Source organism: Hetaerina americana, unplaced genomic scaffold, assembly GCF_022747635.1.
Source record: "Hetaerina americana unplaced genomic scaffold, ioHetAmer1.1.p SCAF_11, whole genome shotgun sequence".
NCBI lineage: Eukaryota > Metazoa > Arthropoda > Insecta > Odonata > Calopterygidae > Hetaerina > Hetaerina americana.
In genome coordinates this window covers 26,010,771-26,036,543 of record NW_027286181.1, presented here as the reverse complement: position 1 = coordinate 26,036,543, position 25,773 = coordinate 26,010,771, and the positions used below count along the sequence as shown (strand labels likewise).

Sequence of the window (25,773 nt, the reverse complement as noted above, 5' to 3'; positions counted from 1 at the left end):
ACTTCACCTTTCCAAAATTCAGGAGTAGTACGTACAATGTGTTACAGAACCTTTCAATCTATATTTTAAAGAAAAAGCATGGCTTTGATGTCAAATCCTGCACCTCATGGCCTTTGGATCAAGGGGTACTTTAATGCCTATTTTTGGAGTTGCCACTGATGGATACTTACTCCCACAAAGTCGGCACCTTTCGATGAAACGTTCCACAATAGTTACCTGGAATCTGTAAATAAATGGAAGCTTCTCTGAGCTTAATGGGAGTGATGTAATGATTTAAGCCATTGTAAATTGAATTTAGTATGGCCGCCGAAACTGGTTCATGCGTTATACCTGACTTTTTGACCACAGCCGATTATGGAATTGGATCAAAATCAAAATTTTAGATTACTATGCATTAATTAAATTCCGTTCAATTTCTTTTTGCCGCGATGAATTGTTAGCGTATGATTCTAGTATGGCCATCTCGAGGACACTTTTTGTACTTGTTCCGCTGCGAGTTGTCATCATCGTCATTCATGTATTATCATGGAAGTAGGCAGTGTAGTAAGTCGTTTGGATAGGTGATTGACGATTTTGACATTGGATTAAATTGTATTACTGCCGTGATATTTTGATAACCTAATTGTCATTAGTGGAAGATACAGATCGTCAAAGGTGAGATCATGAAATGAAGATACATAATTAATGCGTGTTATTAAGCGACATTACTACATTAATGGATGCTGACAGTTGGTAATCTTAAGCTAGACTTGAAAACAAATTCTTTGGACTGAACATATTTTTGTTTAAATATTCAATCCTATTTTTTCCATCTCATGTGATGATTAATTTAAAGTACTACCCTTTCTGGTTCCACAGGTGGTTCACTTGTTGCTTGTTTTTCAGTAGAGATATTTGTCGGCATCGGAACGGAGAGGATTTTAATCAAACTGCGACATTAATCGGGGTGCATCGATGGATAAATTACGTAGAGCTCTGAGAGGAGATGATGCTGAAAACGATGAAGAAAGAGGCATCGTTGGCCAAGTAAGGATTTGAAGCTGAATTAATGTGCGTTTTCGATTACTATTATTTTTAGCTGAACTGAGTAATGTCCTAACTTTTCGACATATTTTCTTTTAGGTACTTGACTCTTCTTCACTTTCTTGGTCAACTAGATTAAAGGCATTTGTCATATGTTTTATTTTGGGCTTACTTATGTCCTTCCTTGGTACTCTGTGCCTTTTCTTGGGAAAAGGTCTTGCTATGTTTTCCGTCATCTACACCTTAGGGAATCTAGTTTCTCTAGCGAGGTCAGTTAAATTATTACTCATAGTGTTTGTTTTAATGGATTTGCACTTTTATATTGTGTAATATCTGTAATAACCCTTGATTTAATTGCAGTACCTGCTTCCTGATGGGGCCCTTTAACCAAATCAAGAAAATGTTTGCTCCAACAAGAGCAATAGCCACGATAGTTATGTTTGTTTGTTTTGGATTAACCCTTTTTGCAGGAATTGGAGTAAGTAATTGACCTACACCTTTAATATTGTGTGTGTGAATGACTTATGATTTGATCCAGTGTGCAAAGTTTGGTTAAAGCGATTAATCGGGATGTTTCCTGGCCTTTTTTTATGAATCCATCCATGGTTCGTACCACATTCTGTTACATAAAGGAACGAGAATATCCACCCCATTCTTTTCATGAATTCCCTGTATACTTTAGTGTTAGCATTGATTATTATTATTTCAGCATTAAATGAAAACTTTTTTAAGAAATGTTAGTATGCATTTATGCCATTTATTTAGAGAGTAACTCAGCTAATAATATTTCTACTTTAAATTTCGTCGAAGAAAAATGATTATGTAACCATGTCTCAAACTTGCGAGCGTATGATTGTCATTTATTATTTACCTAATAAATGTGAAGTTGTTCTCGTATTTTCTATTTGCAAAAATTTTTCAATGCGGCCGTCAGCAGATATTCACAATCTGTAATAAACAACCAAGACAATGGAAGATATGAAATTTATCTAGTTCCAATTGACCACCATTGCTCTAGAACAGCATATGGTTCTACATATATTAATTGACTTCTGCCAAGTTTCTCCTCGGGCACATCTGCAAACATTTCAGTATGTTTTTGTCACCATTATTGTTTTTGGGATATTCTTGACGATTCTCAAGTATCCCAGATTAAAAAAAACATTTGCTCAACGTCCCACCTTATAGTGTATGATCAGACCAGGAATAACACCCTTATACCCTTATCATAGCAGAGTAATCACTATAGACTTCATTTAGCTTGTATGGGCATTTAAACTTGTTTGTATATGACGTGAAATATCTTACCCCCCCCTCCACTTTAACTTAGATAAGATAGTGGTATAATATTAATCTAGGTTTTAGTATAACCTTGATTGGAGTTCAACATAGCCCGGAATTTGGACACAGGGCAGAAGTTTTTGTCCTGAAGCTTGGAGAAAGTTTATTTTTACTTTTGCGTAGGGCAAGAGCTTAAAATGAGTCAAAGTTGGCTTGCCTAAATGATCCCATCCATTCCCTCTTCATGAAAATGTCAGGATGACCTAAATCATATAATTATATTTTTTAATCATGTTTTAATGTCAGTCTAATTTGTTGTTTATGATGTGCACCAGTATAACTCTAGGCAGTGTGAAAACCACTAGTCTACTGTTTAAATGTAGGCTATATTTCATGACCCAAAACTAATGGGCCTCAATATATATATAATGACATTTTCAGTGTTCTAAAACTGTGGAGAGTCTGTTGGAAAAGAAACTGAGGAACACATTACTAGGTTAGTCTGTTAATTATTTGCATAACAGGATTAAACTGAATTACAAGTGAAAAACATTCCAAGAAACTGCAGATGCTGCAATAGTAACTTTTGACGGAGTCATCCGCTTAGAATGCATTACAATGCAACTGTTTTAGAGCGTGAAAATCATTGGCCTTATCCGGTCAAAGCGAATGATTTTTGCACTCTGAAATTGTTGCATTGCAATTTTAGGAATGTCTGAGGTAAGATTGAGGGATAGTGGGGTTTACAGGAGCGATAGTTGCAGAGTTAAATACAGCATTGAGCCGGCAAAAGGTGGCAATAATATTGAACAAAAATAAGCACAGTAAACAAAGAGGGTCTGGATATTACAAGTAGAATGTAAAGCAATACTATATTATGGTTAAGGACAGATTAAGAGGAGTATGATTGATTTGTACAGTTTTCTGGAATCGGATTCAGATCATGATTTAGTCCCGCTGAAGTGTACTGTCACATTAAAGAGGATTAAATAGGGAAGATGGTTGAGGACATGGAATGTAGAAGCATTAACAATAATAAAAAGAAAGGAGTATCTAGTGGCTATGAAGAAATTTATGGTGGAATGCGTACACTATAAGACAAATGAGAATGTATCAAAAAGTGATATCGAAGGCGAGAAACAAAACTATGGAATCAATAAATTGGAAAAGAAACAGGAAACCAAGGATTACATGTTCGATGATTAGAATGATACACAAAAGAATGAATTGGAAGAATTTGAACACGGGATTAGATGGACAAAGGTACAAAGAATTTGATAAGAAAATGCTGAGAACTCATAGAGTGAAAGAAGTGCGGTGGAAGACACAGTGCTAAGGTATTACAAGTTTACAGAGGAATGTTGTAATTGGTACGCAATACAGGAAGAAATAACTCGAGAAATATGAATGGAAAAGACTTTCATAGCATTTAATTTTTTGGTTTGTGTCCATCGAAAACCTACCTTAATTGGTAGGTTACCTTTAATAAAAATAAAATATATGTATACATATGTGCACTTCGTATTGTTATATTATTTACGTTTATTAGTGGCTTTGATTTGGGTTCTCATTTCATTGTACAATTTGTAGTCATCCTATTGAATATATCCCCGAGTGGTCATATATGCTATAAAAAAACCATAAACACAGTAATCAACCCGGAGGTCAGTTTTGGTAGGTGATGGTAGAGTTCACCCAGTACTAAGCCCAACGGCGTGTGAAATTCACATATCAGGGTAGGGGGGCCAGTTCCTTTTTCTGTACCTGTTATGGTTTCCCAGGAAGATCTGCCACCCAAACAATCACATAGCTTGGGTGGAGCAGGTCACCAGAGACTTACTCGGGAATCAAACCCGGGATCCTCTAATCAGTAGTCAAACACTCTACCCCCTGGACTACCACGACCGACATATATGCTATATGATTCATATTTAATAGAATATAGTTGTTTTGATTTTAAATCGGTAAAAGACTCAACAATGGTGAGACAATATAATTAAAAGTGTAAAAAAATCATTCCATGCACTACTAAGTACTTCAAGGCACTTATTTTGAATTCATTTTAAGGGAAAAATTGTGGTATTTCCTGTTATCTTTGAATTATGAATTTAAGTAGAATTTAAATGATGACCTTTTGCTAAGTCTTATCTTAAATGCTTTTGTTTTGTTTTTCAGTTAAAGAATGCTGCCTTGGCCCTTGTATTTTGTATACTACAGTTTTTGGCTATGACGTGGTACTCCATTTCTTACATCCCATATGCAAGAGATGCCATTAAAGGAATGTTTTCCACGTGCCTCAACTGAAGTTTTGTTCATGTTTAAAACTTGTGTGGATGAATTTTATTTATGCATGATGTTTTCATGAGTGAATGATAATTTTATTTGGCGGCTGAAGAATGTGCCTTAAACTCCAATAAGTATGCACCCTGTGCAGCAAAATATTGTTAAAAACTGCCCTTCCAGACATTATAGGTCTATTCTGCATCAAAGCATTTAAAATGCCTCACATTCAGTATTAACGTACTTAATCATTGTGTTAAATACTTGATGTGACATGTCAATTGAAATGAAATGTTATAGTTTTGTAAAAAAAAAGCTTTTATCAAATATTTGTGGATCCATGATTTGGATGAAAATTATTTAAATAAATGTATTTCTATAGTAATTTGGTATAATTTCATATTACATTTTGGTATAATTTCATATTACATTTAACCTATGCTGAAAGATACCATTTTTTAAAACCAATAAAATATGCCGTTATCTTCAACAATATTTGTGGCGACAACATTCTTTTCTCCAACTCTTTGGATGAATAAATTATTTCCCAGCAGTAGTCAAGTATTTAAAGGGCGAGGCTTCTGTAGTATTCATTTAACGAAATCAATTCAGACCGATAAGGACAGCAGCAGCATAGAAGATGCAGGAAAGGACTTGATTAGTAAGAATAGTAACTTGGAATGCTAGGACAGAGTTGGGGACAGGAAAATTTGGGAATACAAAGTGAGAGATAGGAAGAGGAAATATAGATATTTTAGGTTTTTGAGAGGACAGGAAGGATAGCTGGAATTACTGGAGTGATAGTTATAGAATAATATACAGTGGTGGGGAGGAGAGCCAACGAGGGGGTTCTATAATATTGAATAAAGAGGCAGGAAGACGCGTAGTCAACATAGAAAAAGCAACAGATAGAATATTACTAGTAGAGATAAAAGCAGAACCGATGAACTTGGTTATTATTCAGGAATACGTGCCACCAAGCAACCATATGGAGTAGGAAGTCAATGGGATATACAATCTGTTAGAGGACATAATCGCGTGTGTCCAGCAGGGAAACATTTGATAGAGATGGGGGATCAGAATGCGACAATAGGCAAAGGATGAGATGGAGATGAGGTAGGGGACTATGGTTTAGGTACGAGGAATGACCATGGGGAGAAAGCATTGAGCCCTGCAGGAGACAGATTAGTAATCACCAATACTTGGTTTAGACACCACAAAAGGCATAGTATACATGGAAAATGCCAGGTGACTTAAGAAAAGTATCAGTTACATTATGTTATGTTTAGGTGGAGATTTAAGAATATTATGATTAGTATGCAGTTTCCCAGGAGCAGATGCAGACTCTGATCACAGTTTAGTAGCTATGAAGTGTAGCTCCAATATAAAAAGATAAGGTACAGGAGGTGGTTAAGGAAATGGAATCTAGAAGCATTAACTAGATTGACAAGGAAGGAGTATCAGCATGCTGTGGAGAAAATCATGAGTGAGGGAAAGAAGTTGTATACCATGAAGCAGCAATTGGAATATATCAAAAAATGGATATACCTGCAAAAGAATCGATAGGAACTGTCAATAGGAAAAGGACAAGGGTACCATGGATTATAGACAAGCTGAATAGAAAAAAAGATCAGGGAAGGAAATGAATTTAAATAGAGTTAGATAGATGGAAGTATAAAGAGTTGAATAATAAATGAAGACAGGTAGCAAATAGAGGAAAAGAAGCGTGGTGGAAGACAGTGCAAGGATATGGAAAGTTTGCAGAGGAAGGGTGAAATTGGTGCAATATACAATAAGGTTAACACACTTTTGGGATGTTGAGCTGCAGACCCCTTGGCACCTTTCGCAAAGAGTAGGCTAATAGAAACAAATATCAATTATCAAAAAATTGAGGTATACTCTTAAAAAAATGACGCCCAAGCTTAGCACCAAAGTTAGAGGACATTGGTTAGAGGAGGTAGAGCAGCTCGCCTACTTGGGAAGTGGTGAAGACGAGAATGGACAAAAAAGTTAGTTATGACATTAAAGGAAAAATTGCAGACAGTAGATGATTTACCAAGATGACAAGAACCTTGGCTAGGAATGAAAAGAATACATAAAGTATAAAACCTTTACATGGAACATAAATGCTCTTGAAACTCGCATGTTGAAGCAAGAGCATTAGAGTAGATTGAAAAAATAAAATAGACAGAATGTAAAACACTTGTGCTAGACATAAAGGAGGAGAGCAGGCTGCTGAAAGAAGTTTGAGAAAAAGTGGATGCATGGCACATTTAGTAGCAATGAAATGTCGAAGATTGTGATAAAGGGAGAAGTTAACATAGGAACTGGGAGAAAAGCATGATACAGGTGGGACAGATAGAATGGTGTGTGGAGTGACAACGGTCGGGGCATTAGTTTGAGCCTAAGAAGTCTAGCAATACTTCCTTTATCATTGGTTCTGTCAAACACTTACTTTGTGCATGGTAGACTTTTCACATAATCACACATGGACCACAAATTATGTAATAAATATGCAAGTAGCATTTAAGTAAGTTTCGAAAATAGTTAGCCAAAGTATGTAAGTTTATGGTCTGAACACTTTCCTGGTTGTAGTAGTAGTATTTAGGGGATGCGACCGACAGCCGAGGTCATTTGCACCATTAGGGATGGACAGGAAAGGATGAAGGGTGGAGAGAAACCTGGCGTCGGCATTAGCCTACTCTTTGTGAAAGGCGCCAAGGGGTCTGCAGCTTAACATCCCATCCAATTGACGGCATACTCAGTCAAAGTGCCCTCCACAAAGCAACTCAAGTAGGGATCGAGATACCGCTGAAAAATATTCAACACTGCTGGGATTTGAACCTGGGCCCTCTGGGTGGGAAGCCAGTAGGATAGCCACCACAACATCTCAATCCCACGTACTTTCCTGATGTCCAAAAAAACTCCATAAGTAATACCAATTAATAAGGAGAGTGATAAAAACGATCCAAAATATTGCCGTCCCTTCTGTGATTGACCAAGTCATCGAGGCTATTGGTAGTGCCTAAATACTGAAGTATCTAGAAAGAAAGAATTTTCTCAGTCCCTCGAAATTTGGCTCCAGACCTGGAAAGTCTACAGAGCAAGCTATTGAAAATTTCTTAAAACAAATACTGTGTGCTTTTGAAGACAAGCTGTGCTTATCTCTCTCCTTGTTTGACCTCTCCTCAGCATTTGATTGTGTAGACCACCTCACTCAAACACTGCAGTATTATGGCATCCAGGACTGAACTAAATTCATGGCCTCATATTAAAAAAAACATCAACAAGCAGTAGAAAAAAATGGCTCGAAGTCTACATTTTTAGAGTAAAAAGATGGTGTGCCCCAGGGGTCTATATTTGGTCCTGTTATTTCTGCTAATAACCAATGACTCAACAAGTAACATACCTGCCGATTGTATTCTGATGACATTAATTTTATAAATAAATGTAAAAATCCTGAATAGGCACATGAAGAACTGAAATATGTGCAGCAAGCTAGTGACTAAACCAATCAGCTATTTTGAAATAGTGAAAAAACACAACATTTTATATGCAACCTTAGTTATATGTTGTCTAATTACGGTTACCTAGGTTGTAAGATAAATAAATTATATACTGGTAAAGCTCAAAGCTCTGTCAAGCTCCTAGGGTTTTTTAGTGACTTCATTTCCTGGAAAAGTCAGGTAATGGCATTCTCCAAAAAACTTTCCAAGAATTTCTGCCTAATCAGGAGACTTAAAAGCAGTGTTCCTGAGGAAAATTTGAGTCTTGCTTACTTTGCCTTCTTCCAAAGTTATGGCTTTGGGGGCATGCAAGTGGCACAAAAGCTCTGCTTATGTTACAAAGGAAAGCAGTCGGGGTTAAAACCAGCTCTGGCCATCATGTTCTCTGGCATCCACTATTTGTCAGACAGAGTGATGACAGTCTTCAACATATACATTTACCAGTGCTTAATTCATGTAAAAGACAATTTAAATAACTATGAATTAAGAGGCAATATACACAGCCATAATACAAGGTCAAGAAATATGTTCGACATTACCCAATGTAGATTGCCCCAAAACCTTCAATAAGTCAGATGACATGGCCTTAAAATTCTATAATTAACTTCCCCATATTGCCAGACTAACTAGCTATGTAACTTTCAAAAATATACTCGAGGACTGGTTGATTTCAAACCCCTTGTATCATTTCAGTGAATATTTTGAGCACTACTTCTCAAGAGTGGAATCATAATACATTTCTATCTCTTCACCACGGTAATGAATGTATGTATTTATGTTTATCTTTTGACGACATCTATTGTGGTAAGTGCTGCTATTTGATAAAGATTATTTTGTAGTTTACTTTGCAAGTACTGGGACCAATAAATAAAAAAAACAAGAGGATCAGTCAATAAGTAAAGAGACTATGGCTATAACTCAAGACGGCTTATTGGATTCTAACAAAATTTGAGGTTTTTCCAAAATAATCGTCCCTAACATTTACGCACCTGTCCCATCTTTCTTGTGGCTTCCTAATTCCTGGGCACCCACTTCGGACACGTTTTTCTGTACTTTAAATGGTTATAAATGATATTGTAAACAGTTCCATTACTTGTTTAAACTCCCTTAGCTATGATTTAAACAGTAATTCTTTTGTAATGGCAAAAGTCCGATCCTCGAAATCAACGAGGGAGGAGGAAACTCACTGGACGTCCACGTCGGGTTTCATCACCGACACTTGTTCGGCCACTTTTAAACGGATCTTGTAAACATTCGCACGGTTCATAAAACTTTTCTCTTTCTGTATCAGCATTCTAGAAAGTTTGGTTTTACACTTTCTGCGACTAAAAATCTAATGACAGAGGAGGACCTCTTCTAATGTGCAATTTTCAAGAGGATTTGCCACGGTGAACCTAAAATTTTGAGGTTGTCGACGTAAAATTATCGAATATCTGATCAGAGCTCAACCCATTCCACTAACGCTTGAAAAATGGCGAAGATTCATTGAATAGTTCACATATGAGGTAGTCAAGCCATCTTCGCCATAGTAATGACGATGACTAAATTCTATGGTTTTCGGATCAACTAACTGGTACTTCATGAGAAGCCCATATAAAAATCACTACATTACTATCTTAATTTTGACCATATTAGTTTCGTTAACCGCTAACATAATTATAGCATCTTATTGACTCCATAAATTGCATTAAAATTCATGACGGGAGCGTAATAGAATAGGTATTAACAATATCCCTTAGAAATTTGTTACACCCGAAAATTTAGATGCAAAAAATAGCAATATATTTCACGATCACTTAAGTCCCACATCATGTATTCCAAGAAAAATATACATGAAATATAAATGCCAAAAAGTAAATATATGTATCCATTAAATATGAAATGACAACCATGGCCATAAACCTATATAGGGCAGAACTGGTTCAGAAGTAGACTGGCAATATGAGTAAAATTTCAATTGGGTATTGCCATGCAACTACGGGACTTTCGTTTCGATTAATTAACATCAATTGAATAAGAAAGTGAAACAAAGACCTCAGTAAAGGCAAGAATCGCTAATTATTGACAAGGAACAAAAATTGTTGACCAAGTTCGTCATTACTGAACAACGGTTAACACCCACAGTCAATTTAAATCCGTTAAAAGCCGCATGGGTGCATCATGTCCAACAGGTCTTCAAAGATATCACATTGGAACTAGGGGCCAATAGTAGAACAGGCGTGAACCCTCCAATAGAATCATTCGATTCAAAATTTTAAATTTTGAAAGGAGATTTGTGATTGGTGGTCTTCCATTCCAATTCTGAAAGGAAATTGGGGGAAACGGACAAAAGAGCACCATTTCTGTCCGTGATTCAGCCAAGTGATTACCGGCTCATTAAACTGACAGGTGAGTTTGATAACGAGTGTGATGAAGTATTTTTACATTACTTCAGGGTAATGATTTTTGAACGCGTAAGATTTGCGGAATGGTGTTTTCAGTGCCTGTTCGTGATTTTTTTATGGCTAACCGTCATGATGCAGTGCTAAAGTGGATTTGAAGTTTCCTTCCTTTATTGTCCTAGTTGGGTTGATCACATTTGATTTCTATGGAATGTAAACGCATTTCTTGACTGATTTTACTATATTTTCAGCAGTTAACTTCTAAAATGCAATCGCAAGAAAACGTCATGCCTAACAGGCTGAAGACCTTCAAAAATCGTGGAAAGGATTTGGAGGTATGCTCTAAATGATACATTAATTGAATTTTGTTTGTTTGAAAATTCTGACTATCGTTTTTATTCTCAGGAAATGCGAAGACGGCGCTCTGAAGTTAACGTTGAGTTAAGGAAAGCTCGTAAAGATGAGCAGCTCCAAAAAAGGCGGAATATTGCCCTTCTGGATGAACCTCAATCTCCGCTTCAAGAGAGTAACAACAGGACACAACTAAATATGTCAATCGAAACTATAATGTCGGAAATGAATAGCACAGATCCTCAAACCCTATTAAATGCAACTCAAGCCGCACGGAAGATGTTAAGCCGCGAAAGGGATCCACCAATAGATGTCATGATTCAAGCTGGAATGGTCCCTAAATGTGTATCATTCTTGTCTCACTTTAATAAGTAAGTTTAATTAGCATAACTAATTTTTCCAATGGTAAATTTCTTCGTTAAATTACACCTGTGGGAATAACACGGTGGGTTGTCTTTTCGGCGCCAATAATTTGTATGCTGTTGAACCAGTGTATTCCTGTATTACACAACTGTTTCGCGTATTTTAATAAGATTGGCGAAAACGAGCCGACTACCTGCAGTGAGTCCCCTGTAGAATTCCAAGAAAATGATTGGGCCATGGCAATCCACAATAATTATGACTAATCAAAAGCTAAACTAATATTCGCCAAGGAATTTTATTGAACCTTAACAGTTGCTTGAATGCTGTATCCCTCCCATACCTTGTTATTCGACAAAAAGATATTTTGAACGCTTCACATTTTAATAGAAATACTTGTTCAAACTTAATGAATAAGAGGTCTCTATTGAAAATGCTGCCAGATTGTATGAAATATTTCGAATGATTCATGACACCAATATGTATGTAGCACTGTTATACAGAATTTTTTTACCATCGTATGGATGACAGCCTAGTTTTTTGTTCAGGTAATGACTTTCAAGGTGCAAAATAAATGTTTGAACTAGTTTTTGCCGTCAATAGTACCGCAGAATTCTTTTACTGACAAAGAAAAAGGATTGATCAACAATGTTGTTTTAATGTTTTATGTAATTAATAATATTAATTTCTAATTTTTCATTACTCTGTATTGGAGTGTGATAAATGTAGGGAAATCCATCTAAATAGTTGAAAAGAGCAGTAAATGAATGGTCGATAAATATTTGTGCAATTAAGGTGTGTGAAATTTTCTATTTGGTTTTGCTACTCTGGCTTGTTTGTTCAAGTGGTCATTGACGTTATATTTTTTAAAATTTTACTCAGTCCAACCTTGCAATTTGAAGCTGCATGGGCTCTAACCAACGTGGCATCAGGATCTTCCGAGCAAACTGCTGTTGTCATAAAAGCCGGAGGGATTCCAGCATTAGTGGCACTCCTTGGATCGCCTTCCTCAAATGTTGCTGAGCAAGCTGTGTGGGCTCTTGGAAACATAGCTGGTGATGGAGCTGGACCTCGTGACATGGTTCTCGGAGCCAATGCAATGCCAGCTCTCCTTGAGCTTATACGTCCCGATACCTCAGTGAGTACATAGCATATATGTATAGTATCAGCTTAAAAAATCAAATTTGAATTTCTTTTTGAAGATAATGGTTTCATTCATGAATGGCTGTTGGGTTTGAATTTGCACCATATTAATAGTTAACTCAGCCTAAGGCTTTTTTGGTCTGTAGCTGTAGAAATTAATGGACTGTGAGCTATGTGGCATAGGTATTTCAGGATATTTCAATATGGAATGTCTGAGTACCATTGAAAATGTGGAATATAGATGATTAGGTGGTTTATGTATAGATCTGGTTAAATTTAACTTTATGATTGGTAACAGTGCTGTATGATGGATATGGATGCATGGTATCACAAAAAAGCGAGCAGTTCCTTAAGGTTCACCAATCATGGTAATCATCCGAAAGGTCCGTGGCCTAGATGTTTGGAGTGCCTCTCGGGAAAGTTATGAGGAATATTTAATTACTGTGAAAACTGGTAAAGGAGCCTAATTTTTGAGCTTAGTTAATGTAATAGCATGTTCATGCAGGAACCAGACTTAATATTATTTTCAGTGGTGATGATAGTAGCAAGGGTTGAGCACAAAGGGATGTTTGAAGTTACGGTGTTGCAAACTCCCATGCTTTATTTTCTGGGGATGTGGTTTTTACAGCTTTAAAATGATTGAATGTAAGCTTAAAACTTCAGATTGTAAAAGGCCTAAATAATAGAAGAATTATTAAAGCACCATTATGTATTTCAAATGCAATAGGTGGGAATGTTCATAGATAAAATTGTCTTTTTAGGATTTGTAGGGTTTGAGTTGGGAGTAGATCCAGCAAATTAGACACTTTGCATCATCAATTCATCTCATGTGATTGCTAATTTTTCTCCCAGTAATATTTAGAGAAAATACTTTGTTGGGTGACTCATTACTGATGGAGACGCCCAGAAAATGGGCAAGTGCTAAAAACAATCAAACTTGGTGACTCTGAAATGAATGAAGGAAATGCTGCCTGTAAAAGTCAAATAACTAATTTGTAAGTTAAGAATGAACCTAGCTAAGGAATATTGTCATATAAGTACTTATTCCATTCCCATGATAGACTTTTTGGGAATCTCATCCCGAGCAAGATCTTGATTGGTAAAATTCTAAATTAACTTTCGCATAAATCAGAGCTTTAAAGATGTATAAACTAAATATAGTCATGATTCTGTGCCTATTAAAATGTTTGCGGGAATCACATAGTGGTATATTAGCAAGCGAGCGAATAGCTCTTTTTCACTAGCAAATTTTGTTTAACATGTGGGGAATGACCCCATAACTCAGCACCATAGTTGTGGGTACCTCATTGTGTAAACCTTAAAATCTTACCTGTAACATGATTGGACATATAATATGTTCGAGAAAACATCTATTTAAACAAGTTAAATATCCATGAGTATATCATATGATTGATAGAGGTGCATATGAATACATCATTCCACTGCTTTATTTCACAGGGACTCCTTATTGCTGGCATTAAATTTATAATCAAGAATTGTGTTTATGATATAGATGAGTATTTTTCATTAAGTTATAGCAAGCGGTAATTTTCTCATAACGGATTACTCATACGTATTAATATATATATTTTTTGTGTTGTTACATCTTATTTTTACCCTTGTAAAATAACAAGATGAAATGTAGTAAATAAATTACTAGATCTTGTGACCTAACTCCCAGTAGTGCCCATGCTGAACCTCCTTACTCAATGTCTAACTCATTGACCATTTGACCCAAAGCCTTGCCAAGATAAACTTGTACTGGCTATAGTTTTTACTCTCTAAGACTCTATTTTAAATATTGGCCATAACCATTTCTCAAAAATATCATAATCTTTGTCTTTCTAATCATTTCTTGACCTCTGTCACGGATTTTCTAATTCGTTGTAATCCCTTGACTGACTTGCTAACTTATCATTGATCATACCAAAGCATAACAATGTTAATAAAGAAAAATAAATTAAGTTGCTGTAATATTTTTCTTGGATGCATACTGAAAGGAAATCTTGAAATTAATAAAACTGCCACAACATTTACTTTGTACTGTAAATCAACTTGAGATGGGTGCAATAAACCTTTTTCTATTAGCACTTAGTTATGTGATTCAGGTTTTCCTGTCTGCTCTTTAACTGCATTTTACCTTTCCATTAATAATGTGCATTATGGGCTGTTGCTTCTTGGACTCAATACTATCTCATTCTCTTTACAGATATGGTTAATCCAAACTCCTTTCATGTTTGTGGCATTCACTCCTCACTCAATCATACCTCTACTCTGAAGTGTTCCCAGTGGGACCCCAATTTTTCTAGAGTCCACTTTTCTCTCCTAGTGTTCTTCAAAACTATCTTTGAAAGCTTTCATGCCCATTCATTACCTCCAACTTCATTTTCTATGGTCAGAATAATCTTGATTGAAATACTGGATCAGAGTTATATTTCACAATGAATATTTTAATGTAATGCTTGCCATTAAGAAAGGGAGAATAAGATAGGCTAATGAGCAATTTTCATTTCTTCCAGGTATCTTCATTGCGGAATATAGTTTGGACCCTGTCTAATTTTTGCCGAAACAAAAATCCTTGCCCACCATTTGAAGTGATTAGAAGCTGTCTCCCTTTCCTCAATAGGTTATTGCACGTCAGTGATCCAGTGATTCTTGGTAAGTTTTTTAAGTAAACCATTATTTTGAAATCAAATTTTTAAAATAATTGTAGTTTCGGATTATAGATGACCAAAAAAGGGCATTCCTTGCTAAACAGATAGCTGAAGGTGTGCTATTTTTTATTTTCATGAGAGTTCTGTTAGGATGCACCATTGTCCAGAGAATAATTTTCAAATATTATCATGTGTGTTTTTCTTTAATACATTGAGTTTGAGTTAAAGATAAAAAATTGGTACTGAAATGTTGCTCATGGAATGCTATTTACAATAATGAACGAATGGATTTATTACTCAAGTATTACATTCAGAAGTAATGAAACAGAAATTAACAGACAACAGTTTAATGAAGCATTTTTTCCCCTCCGTTAGCAAAGCAACCTGAAATCGGACACTACAATTAGCCCATCTTTCAGCTGTGCATCATTCCTTCTTTCTGTCCAACATGCCAATTCTGTTCGTATCCATTCCTCATTTGCCTATGTTCTCCCCTCTAAGACAGTTTTCATCATCCTATTCCTGATCAAAATGCTCTGCTCTCAATTTTTCCTGACTCCTTTGGATATCTCCCAAAAATTCCCTCTCTCCATGCCAAGCCTTTCCTCTTTTTTTTCTCTGCTTTCACTGAACCTTTTCCATCCTATCCACATTTCAAGAGCCTCGAATCTTTCTATCATTTGCTTCAGTGACAGTGATCTCACATGTGTACAAAATCATGTTCCATGTTCAAGTTTTCACTTGTATTTTAGTATAACCTTCACTCAACATTCCTGATATCAACTCCTCCTAGTAAAATCTTTATGTAATACAAATTTTCCCCCACTACTCTTATCCCTAATACGTGAAAATTCATATTTTATTTGCCTTTGTTTTTCTGTAAAACTGCTCGGCCTTTGTTTTGTTTACAGTAATTCTCATTCAACACCTGTCACTTCGACTTTCCAATGCATTCAGCGGAGTTTGCAACACCTTGGCTGACAGATCATCTAAAGCTTGATCATTTTGCAAACCTAAGTGATTTTATGAATTCCTCACGGACTTAAATTACTATCTGCAGTTCTTCCCAAGCCTCTATAACCATTTCCTTCCCATGTACGTTGAAAATTACAGGTAATACTAGATACCTGTCTTACTTTGCTTCCTAACTGTCCATCCCAACCCTCCATTTGCCCTTTGTACCTTGGCAGTCTGAGGCATGTTCAAGTTGCAGAGAAATCTGTCCCTCCAATATAATCCTGCAATACATACAAAATTTCTGCAATACATTCATTAATTTTTCCCAATTTACTGTTTCTAATGCCTTTTCAAAATCTATTGAACACAAATGGGTGTTGATAGTATTATATGTTTGTCTCTATTGGTGACTTCATCACTCCAATGCCATCAGAGTGCCTCTTCCCTTCCTGAACCCTAACTGATGATCTCCTAAGTAATTGTTTCATCTCCTCTCCATCCTTCTGTTGATGATCCTGAGAAATGCTTCAGTTGTATGTGAAATCAAACATTGTTCTGTGTTCCTCACATTGCTGCTTTCCCTTTTTTGGAACAGGAATTTCACTATCTGACAGTCTTCTGGCTAAATTGCTACATCATAGCTGCTATGAATTAGCCCATAAAATAACTTCCCACCTTTCAGTAGTTCCACCGGAATGTCTACCACCATGACCTAATTTGATTCAGATTCCCTTTTATATCCTTTCTATCTTGCATTCTAAAACTTAACTCTCCTCATATTCCTTTTTTATGTCTAAGGTTGTGGATCTTATGTCTATTTTCTATAGGTCCTTCGTGTATTCCTTCCATCTCTTTTGCATCTAAAGTTGTGAATAGTATTGTATGTTTTTTATTTAAACATTTTTTGTACTATCAATTTTTTCCGTTGTTGTTTCCCTCGATTCTATAGATTTACTGTGCAAGAGATGTCATTATATCTAAATTGCATTATTGTAATTAGTATCATATGAATCTGTATCAGCAATTCTTTGTCAATACATGAAAATCCATTTTTCTATTCACTTAATGAAAGTTCTACTTTCTTGTATAATTAGGATTCCACACTTATTAGAATAGCTGAATATGGGAAAAAATTCCATCTGTTTATTATTGGCCTTGGGCTTTCTTTTTGATTCATCCTTCACTCTTAATGCATCCCATTTCTTTCTCATATCTTTCTTCCTAATTTTGTCTGTAATCCATGGTTTCCTTGTCCTTCCCTATTTACTGTTCCTGTCGTCATTTTGCAGTTTTAGATATCCCTTTTTTTTATATTTTCATTTTTTTTCTTCTGCTGTTCCTGTATTTCAGTCTTCAAACCTGATTCTCTCTACAGCTTCATGGTAACTGCTGCAAATTAATCATGTTGTGAAATCTGTGCGCCATAATAGTCTGATGTCTTTCTGTATCCTTCATGTGTAACTAAATCTACTGTGGTGTTTAAACAAGTGTTTAGACGATTTAAACTTTCTTCTGCAGAATTCTTTCGCTCTCCCTGCAATCATTCCTTGTTCATTAGTCACCACCTCACTCCTTACTTTCCCTTCCGTTGTCTTCCAATCCCCCATCACTATCAACTATTTCCTCACAGTACACCAGCAATTATTTCCTCTAACTATTCGTACACTCTTTGCTTCTTCCTTCCGATGATTGGTTGCTGGCATGCAAACCTGAACTATGGCCAAATTTGTTGCTTTAATTTTTCGTCACTTGCTCTGTTTACTATGCTTCTTCCTAACTTTTTGTTCAATATCACCGGCTATCTTCCTCTGGTGTGTGTTAATCTAAAACCATGACTCCCGTAATCCTTGCTACTGCATTATATTTTCTAATTTCCTTGTCATCATCATTGTAACATTCCATAGTCTGTAGTCTAACTGGTTCAGTCCTGTTTCTACTTTGTTGCTGCTGTTGTATTTTCTTTGCATGGACTTAGTGCAATTTGACCCTTCTGCTACTGGGCTGGAACCATGGCCTGGCAGGGCCAGTCCCATAGTTGCTAGGACTCTTACTCTGATCCATTTATATTGATCCATTGTCTCAGGATTATTCATTGAGGTGGTTTCCTTCCTCCATGTGGTTTCTAACGTGATGCCATCAATGAAATCAGCACCCTGCTGCTTTTACAATCACCTTTCTAAGAGACAATGTTGTACAGAATACATGTTGTTTGACTCTCTTGTGCATTAGCACAGCTGAGTCACCAGAGTACCCTTCAATCAAAATTGTACAACATGGTATTTATTAATTAGGGATGAGCTCAATCTATGAAAGAATATTTATGTGGTATTATTTTTCTACATAAAATGCTTATTTCTCGCTTACCTTTTATAGCTGATGCATGCTGGGCTCTGTCATATTTAACGGATGGGTCCAATGAAAAAATTGAAGCTGTAATCAGGGAAGGAGTTGTTCAACAGCTGACAGAGCTGCTTGGCAGTAGTGATATAACTGTCCTAACGCCTGCATTACGGACAGTTGGAAACATAGTCACTGGAAGCGATGTCCAGGTAATTAATGCATAGTTCTCTGTATTCATAGGAACATTGGTGTGGATTCTCCTCAAAGATTTGTTTAATTCATGCTCAATGTATGATAAATTTATTTTAAGCAATACATTTTTGCATAGGTTTCGGTTCTTTTGTTTTTTGTGGTGAAATGTCTGTTATCCATATCATTAAATTATTATTAAAGATAAGGTGGGAGCAAGTTATGAATTGTGAAGATTATAAAACTGAACTTACAATCTGGTCTTTCCAGAATAAAATTGTTTGAGAATTTGTGAATTCCTTCTTCAGATCTTGGCAATTTCCAACTCTAGTCATCTCTCCTTGCCAATCCAGATCAGTTCAGAAAGTGATTTTTCTCTTCATGTGATACATTTTGAGGAAACATACATTGTCTGATAATATAGATAAGAGGGTCATCCGGAAAGTAGTACCCGTTCGTGAAATAAAGACACAAAAGTAAATATTAACAAACATAAAAAATTTTATTTGAAAGAGGATACTTTAAACTACTTCTCAACATAATCTCCAAGCAAATTAAGGCATTTGTCATAACGTGTGACAAGTTTCTGTATTCCTGCTGCATAGTCCTTCGCCGCCAGCTCATTGAGATACGCGGGGATCGAGATGGTGCGGGGGCTAACGTACTGGCTTCCCACCTAGAGGGCCCGGGTTCAAATCCCGGCGGTGTTGAATATTTTTCAGAGGTATCTCGATCCCTACTTGAGGTGCTTTGTGGAGGGCACTTTGAGTGAGAACGCCGTCCGTCGGATGGGACGTAAAACTGCGGACCCCTTGGCGCCTTTCGTAAAGAGTAGGCTAATGCCGACGCCGGGTTTCTCTCCACCCTTCAACCTTTCCTGTCCATCCCCTATGGCGCAAATGACCTCAGCTGTCGGTCGCCTCCCCTAAATACTACTACTACTACTCATTGAGATACGCGAGGGACCCATCTTGCACAAATTTTTGCATAATGCAGATGGTGTTTAACAATTTCATGAACAATTGTTCGAGAAACATTGGGAAAATGCTCACAGATGTCATCAATTGTGACGCGCCGATCGTTCCTCACGAATTCGTCAACTGAGCTCACCAGTTGGTCTGTAATGACAGACGGTCTCCCCGAACGCTCATCGTCGTGTGTGTTCCCCCTCCCCATGTTGAAGTTGCGACACCACCGCCGAACAGACGACTCGTCCATTACATTGTCTCCATACACCTCCTTTAATTGGCGATGAATATCACATGGGCGAACGTTTCTTGCATTGAGGAATTTAATCACTGCCCTCACTTCACAACTGGCGGCGTTCTCAATTTTTTTAAACATTGTAAACAATCACAGAAACAACACAGGCAATGCTAGCGTCACGCAACTTGGCTCAGAGAAGGCAGACAAGCCACTGAAGCTATCTGACCTCGTCCAGCGGCTACTCGCGTCGTCAGCACTTCATGCGGCACGAACGGGTACTACTTTCCGGATGACCCTCGTATAATTGGACTGAATTTTTTCATCTGCCTTATAAATAGTTCTGATTGAAGTATCTTCATATTTTCATGTTAACAATGCAACTGAACTTCCTTCTTGAAGCTTTGTTGAAAATAGTCCGCTAGTCTTTCGAGTACATACCACCTTTCTACTTTATTTTTAGGACCTTCGGTAGAAGTTTTATCTGATCTTTTTGGGTCCAAATAGAGAATCAAAGTGAGAAAACATTGTGAACAACTTCATAAAATGCAGAGGCAAATGTTTTTTTAGCCTATACTAATAGGGCTATGACATCCAAGTTGAGGTGGGGGTTTCCTCATACCACTCTCCTTCTCGGCCCTCCTTCAGTACTTGAAGGAAGAAAAGGAATGAGATAACCCCTAGAGAAGATGAAGCTTATATACTTTAATGATTACTTAATTAGTTCAATTCATTTTGTCAAAGAGTAGTTGTTTTTTGATATATTCGTCATCGCTTAGCCAATTAAGGAATTTTTAAACATTAATTCGATTGACGAGGAAGTAATAGTAGCCTGGTGTGGAGAAAGTCATGAGTGAGGAAAGGGAGCTAGGTACTTCGGAGGAAGATTGGGAATTTATTGAAAAAGTTGATTTTGTGCGAATTCCAGGTCTAGTTTTACCAACAACCGATAATATCCGGTAACCAGGTGTTTTAAATCCCCATCATTTGCCTTTGTTGGATAGTGAAAATTCTAATTGATGTACTTAATTTGTAGTATAATTCCTAAATGCGGTTAAGTAGTTTTAAAATATGATTGATAAAATAGTAAAATATTATAGAAACTGAATCTTAAGTTGCACAATTTCCATAATTTAATTATGGCATTTTAGAAAACATGAATTTCATAGCCAAGCTGGATGGTGGATAAATGGAATTGGGTTCTTCCCCCAATGATTACTGATATTACCACCACATTTAAATTTTATATAATGACTTTTCTCAGCTATCATCCATACAATTGAGTTAACTGTGTACATTTTTCATTCTTAACATCAATACTATTATTAGTGATCTAATAGTTAATGTAGGTTTTTGATGGACACAAGCTACCAAATGGTATGGTGACAATTTCCTTCTTCTGAATTCTGAACATAATTCGCTACGTATTTCTGTTGGCATACTCTTGGGCTGGCTTCAGTGTATTTCTTTCTGGATTATTTTGTGCCTCGTAAGCTATATTAGAATATTGTTTTTTAATTGCTCTGTTTGTTCCTTTTTAGACAGAGGTTGTACTACAGTGTGGTGCATTACCACACTTGAAGAGGTTACTCCAACATTCCAGAGGCAATTTGGTGAAAGAAGCAGCTTGGACGTTATCAAATATTGCAGCAGGGAATGTTACACAAATTCAAGAGTTGATTAATGAAGGAATATTGCCTCCTCTAATTCATATACTTGCAACGGTATGTAAGAATTGTATTTGTGTATTTTAACTGATTGACATTAATACGAGAAGAATTTTTCCTAATCGGTCAGTCTTCTATAAAATTGTATTGTATCTTGCAGGGGGATGTTAAAGCCCAGAAGGAAGCTGCTTGGGCTGTTACCAACTTCACATCTGGTGGGACTGCTGAGCAAATTGTTACACTAGTGCATCATAATATATTGCAACCATTTACCGCACTTTTGGACTCTTCTAAAGATTGGAAAACAGTAATGGTCGTGTTGGATGGAATTAAAAATATCCTTGAGGTACGTTGACCGAAAATTGTCCTTTCAGGTAATTAATAAGCAATTTTGGATGCAGTGGAACTAGGTCAGTACATTTTTCCAGCAGACACTGTAAATCGTGCTAGATATCCAGGATACTTCTAAAGTCACAAGGGCAATCCCAGAAGTACCCGACCCATCAAAGATTACACTAAAGTTTTGGAAAAAATTTATTTATTTTTCAGCATAATCAGTCAGCTCTATGCACTTTTCCCAGCAATGTTCTACAAGTTTGATAACCTTTTCATAATAAGAACTGTCTTGATCCTCAAAATAGCCATTGCACTGCTGACATCACTTCTTCACGGTTAGAAAATCTTTGACCTCCGCGCCATATTTTCAAGTTTTCGAACAGAAAATAATCTGAGGGGGCTAAATGTGGTGAGTAGGGAGCATGAGGTAGCAATTCAAACCCTAATTCATGAATTTTGGCCATTGCAGAAACGGATTTGTGAGCTAGTGCGTTGTCTTGATGAAACAACACTTTCTTCTTAGCCAAATGTGGCCGCTTTTGCTTGATTTCTTCACTCAAATGTTGCAATAAGTTTGCATATACTCGCCGTTGATAGTTTCTCCTTTTCCATGATAGTCAATGAAAACTACCCCATGGACATTTCATAAAACCGACGCTATTGCCTGCAGATGAAACAGTCTTCGCCTTCTTTAGAGCCAGTTATCCCTTTTGAATCAATTGCTTTTGATTGTTCTTTTGTCTCAGGTGTGAAGTAATGGACATGGTTTCATCCAAGGTAATGAAACTGCACAAAAATTCTGCTTTGTTGCTGTGAAACTTTGCTAAACACTCCATTGAAACATCTTCATGACACTGGTTTTGCTTGAGTGTAAGCAATTGCGGCACCCATCTTGCACATTGGTTTCTCATGTCCAAATTTTCAGTCAATATGCAATGTACCACACTTTTTGAAATGCCTACTATGTCTGCTAGCTCATGCACTTTCAGTCAATGATCATCCAGTATCACTTCGTGGATTTCTTCACGGTTTCTGGAGTCGTCACCTCATTTGGTCAACCAATGTGATATTCGTCTTGACAGCACGTGTGCCCTCATTTAAACTCTGCTGCATAATATTTTACTGTTGTGAACGAAGGAGCCTACTCACCCAGAGTGGAATTCAGTTCAGCTTTTATATTGCTTGGGTATTTGAGGCCTTTCAAATAAAAGTATTGCATCAATTAACGGTGACCAATAATCTCAATTTTCAGAAATTCATAGAAAACGTTCACTATTGATGGCTGTCAAACAAATACTAAAAAACGTGGAGTCTTCAAACTTGAAACATATGCTTTATAGATTGTGTACTTTCATACACTGTTTGGCAACCTATTTTCATCAGAGTAAACTTTACTTGAAGCGCCTTCAGTGAAAACATTATAATTGTTTTGGTGTACAGAACATAACTAAATGTAATCGAATCGTATTATTTTGTGCACAAGTCTCTCATTGTATTCTCCATTAGAGATCAAATTTATTAAAAGATAAAATCTGAGGACTTAAAATAACCATAGGATAGTTTATAAATGGAGATTAATCCATCTGGAGAACTGAGAAATCAGAAAATAAAGAATAGAATTCCTCTAGCCTTAAAGACAGCTCTTTTGAACAAATATGTGCTCTCTACTAGCTTTAATATAGTTTTCATCAGAGCTCCTGTAATAAGTTTTCTGATTATTCACACATTCATGGGATGGCTCCCAGGGAATGTTCAAGATGTAATTCTACAGGTTTGGTTGTTCATTTTCTCACTCAATAGGTTTGTACTAATTTTTACATTTGACTTTTGTGCATTCCTAATTGCATAAATTTACTCTTATACTGCAGACTGCTGATAAACTAGGCGAGCTGGAAAAGGTGGCCATAATGATAGAAGAGTGTGGTGGTTTGGATAAAATAGAAGAATTGCAAAGTCATGAAAACCAGCAAGTGTACAAGAAAGCAGTTTCCCTCATAGATACTTATTTCAGTGAAGTGAGTATGATTTTATCATAAATTACTTATAAGGCGACTTCTAAGTGATGGCTTGAATGGTTTGTAAAAGTTTCTCAGTTCATATGTCATGTTGTCAAGCTGCTACCTTTAATTTAACCAATCTTGGACCTGTATTTTAAGTGAAAACATTTGCTGATGATTTTTTATTTTTTACTTGTTTTCAGGAGGGTGCTCAAGATCAAAATGAAAATGAAGAGGAAGCTGCATTTCCTGGTGCTAGTGTCCCCAATGGTGGATTTCAATTTTAATTTTGCATAGCTCATAATAATTTTTCCAGTGACTATATTAATTTTTCTTTTATAACTTTCATTTTACTTCATCTGTCCATGTATTGATACTTTTTTTTTTGCTTTTAGTAACAGTTATCGTTCTTGTGAATCTTTTTCCTCCACAAAAGTGTGCCTTATATATTATTGTTGTGGCTGTGCACTCATAAAGACTTGAAAATTATTGACTTTATAAAAAAAATTGAAAAAACTTGGTTATACATATGATCCAGGAGTTACTAAGTGAAAATATTTAATAAAAATTGTTTTGTGTATGTTTTTTGGCAAAAATTGATATTTTATTAAAATCACATAGTGAATTATCTACTCGGTTTTTTATCAATAAAAGTTTAAAGTAGAGAGAACCTGGGGTCAAGTACATTTTCTGTTATCAAGAGGGTGTTGTAATTATGTAATGTATCACAGCAATGACCTAAAGATACACTGTTGATGCTGAGTTATATGGAGTTGAGCAATAGGGGTCATAAGTAAATAAATTAAGTGTATATGTGACACTTGGGGCTCTGTTGAGGACCTCAAGCTCTCCCCTCACTTAAACTTGCCTCTGAAGGACTCATAAAAAGTGCCATCATTTCTACATATGAGCAAAGTGGATTGGATTATTTACTGTATTTTCCCAATAATGCGCACCCAGAACTTCTTAGTTATCATGAAATTGTATAGATACTACGTGCCCAGGGCTTCATAGTTCTCTTGAACGTGCATCTGTATGTACATATACATGTGCCTAAAAATTGTGTAAAAATAAATGTTTGGATTTTTTCAATTTTCATAACATAACACACATCATCTTTTTCGATCTGAACATTCATATAGATAAGGCACGCGTTATCGATGGGAAAATGTGGTATTTCAGGTAAATTAAGGTTTCCTGTGTCCATATTTTTTTAATATTCGGTCCTATTTCTAATGGTTAAGTATGTCATGGAAACTTGGACGAATTCCACTACCAAGACTTCCTCTGAGGTGAAACCTGTCTAGTGGCGAACATAGTAAATGAGCCAGCTGATACAGATTACTGTGAAGGAACAGGGCCACATGGAGTTAAAATTAAAAGGGGAGTGAAGGTTGTCTGATGGGTAAGCATCGAGGGAGAAGACAATAATGCTAGAGGGCTAGACTGGTTGTCTTAGGAGTGATGTGCGGTTGCTCAACAGGGATCCAGGTAAGTGAAATGAGGTGTGGAGGTGTATGAAATCAACCTCTCAAAGGCCTGGTTTTTGGTCTTTGTATTGTTTTAATTGATAATTTCTCATGTAATTAGAATGAATTGGACGAGCCATTTAACCATTTTTTTCATAAGATAAAATCATAAGGTTTTAAGCTGTTCATAGACATTAATACTAAGTTGGTAATGTATCTCTGAGGGAGAGAGTGGGGGGATGTAGAGGGGTTTTTTCCATCATTAGCACAGGAATCAAGTAGTGGTAGTTTTCCAAGATTATTCGGGTCTCCCACCGGGTCCGCGTTCGTAGGTTTGCTGACGTTTCGATGACCGAGTCGTCCTGCCCTGAAGACGATGGACGACTCGGCCATCGAAACGTCGGCAAACCTACGAACGTGGACCCGGTGGGAGACCCGAATAATCTTGGAAAACATTATTCGCCGGGAAAGTACCAGATCATTCTTCAAGTAGTGGTAGGTTAAGGAAGGGGGAGTGGGAGATATACCTACAATATTCTCTTTAGTGTGTGCACTTTTTGAAATTTCAAGTTGCTTTAAAGGATCTAATCTAAGTCCTTCCTTTTCCACATACAAAACGTCGAAGTCACTATGGTG

At 36.6% G+C, this 25,773-nt stretch overlaps 2 protein-coding genes across 5 annotated transcripts; both read left to right on the top strand.

The window, feature by feature from the left end:
- The first annotated feature begins 508 nt into the window (after nt 1-508).
- Nucleotides 509-4,969, top strand: LOC139700836 (vesicle transport protein SFT2A). 3 transcript variants are annotated; one of them, XM_071599267.1, is made up of 5 exons: nt 509-654; nt 889-1,026; nt 1,123-1,292; nt 1,384-1,501; nt 4,480-4,969. In XM_071599267.1, the coding sequence occupies exons 2-5, from the start codon at nt 955-957 to the stop codon at nt 4,606-4,608; spliced, it is 489 nt and encodes a 162-aa protein (XP_071455368.1). In that variant the 5' UTR covers nt 509-654; nt 889-954; the 3' UTR covers nt 4,609-4,969. The 3 variants fall into 3 exon arrangements, with proteins under 3 accessions (XP_071455368.1, XP_071455367.1, XP_071455366.1); XM_071599266.1 differs by having other exon boundaries at nt 886-1,026; XM_071599265.1 differs by having other exon boundaries at nt 859-1,026.
- Nucleotides 4,970-10,400: 5,431 nt separating this feature from the next.
- On the top strand, nt 10,401-24,475 carry Pen (karyopherin subunit alpha). 2 transcript variants are annotated; one of them, XM_071599263.1, is made up of 10 exons: nt 10,401-10,478; nt 10,723-10,806; nt 10,877-11,193; nt 12,065-12,320; nt 14,845-14,983; nt 18,310-18,485; nt 21,210-21,392; nt 21,496-21,681; nt 23,540-23,686; nt 23,872-24,475. In XM_071599263.1, exons 2-10 carry the CDS (start codon nt 10,738-10,740, stop codon nt 23,953-23,955), a joined length of 1,557 nt encoding a protein of 518 aa, XP_071455364.1. In that variant the 5' UTR covers nt 10,401-10,478; nt 10,723-10,737; the 3' UTR covers nt 23,956-24,475. The 2 variants fall into 2 exon arrangements, with proteins under 2 accessions (XP_071455364.1, XP_071455365.1); XM_071599264.1 differs by having other exon boundaries at nt 10,445-10,478; nt 10,726-10,806.
- The last annotated feature ends 1,298 nt before the right edge of the window (nt 24,476-25,773 follow it).

What these genes read in the sequence shown, in the direction of transcription:
- LOC139700836 (XM_071599267.1), top strand. Translation starts at nt 955, where the DNA reads ATGGATAAATTACGTAGAGCTCTGAGAGGAGATGATGCTGAAAACGAT. An exon ending in AATCTAGTTTCTCTAGCGAG is followed by an intron (nt 1,293 to 1,383) that starts GTCAGTTAAATT and finishes ATTTAATTGCAG; the next exon opens with TACCTGCTTCCTGATGGGGC. An exon ending in CCCTTTTTGCAGGAATTGGA is followed by an intron (nt 1,502 to 4,479) that starts GTAAGTAATTGA and finishes TTTGTTTTTCAG; the next exon opens with TTAAAGAATGCTGCCTTGGC.
- Pen (XM_071599263.1), top strand. Translation starts at nt 10,738, where the DNA reads ATGCAATCGCAAGAAAACGTCATGCCTAACAGGCTGAAGACCTTCAAA. An exon ending in CAGTGATCCAGTGATTCTTG is followed by an intron (nt 14,984 to 18,309) that starts GTAAGTTTTTTA and finishes TACCTTTTATAG; the next exon opens with CTGATGCATGCTGGGCTCTG. An exon ending in TCACTGGAAGCGATGTCCAG is followed by an intron (nt 18,486 to 21,209) that starts GTAATTAATGCA and finishes GTTCCTTTTTAG; the next exon opens with ACAGAGGTTGTACTACAGTG.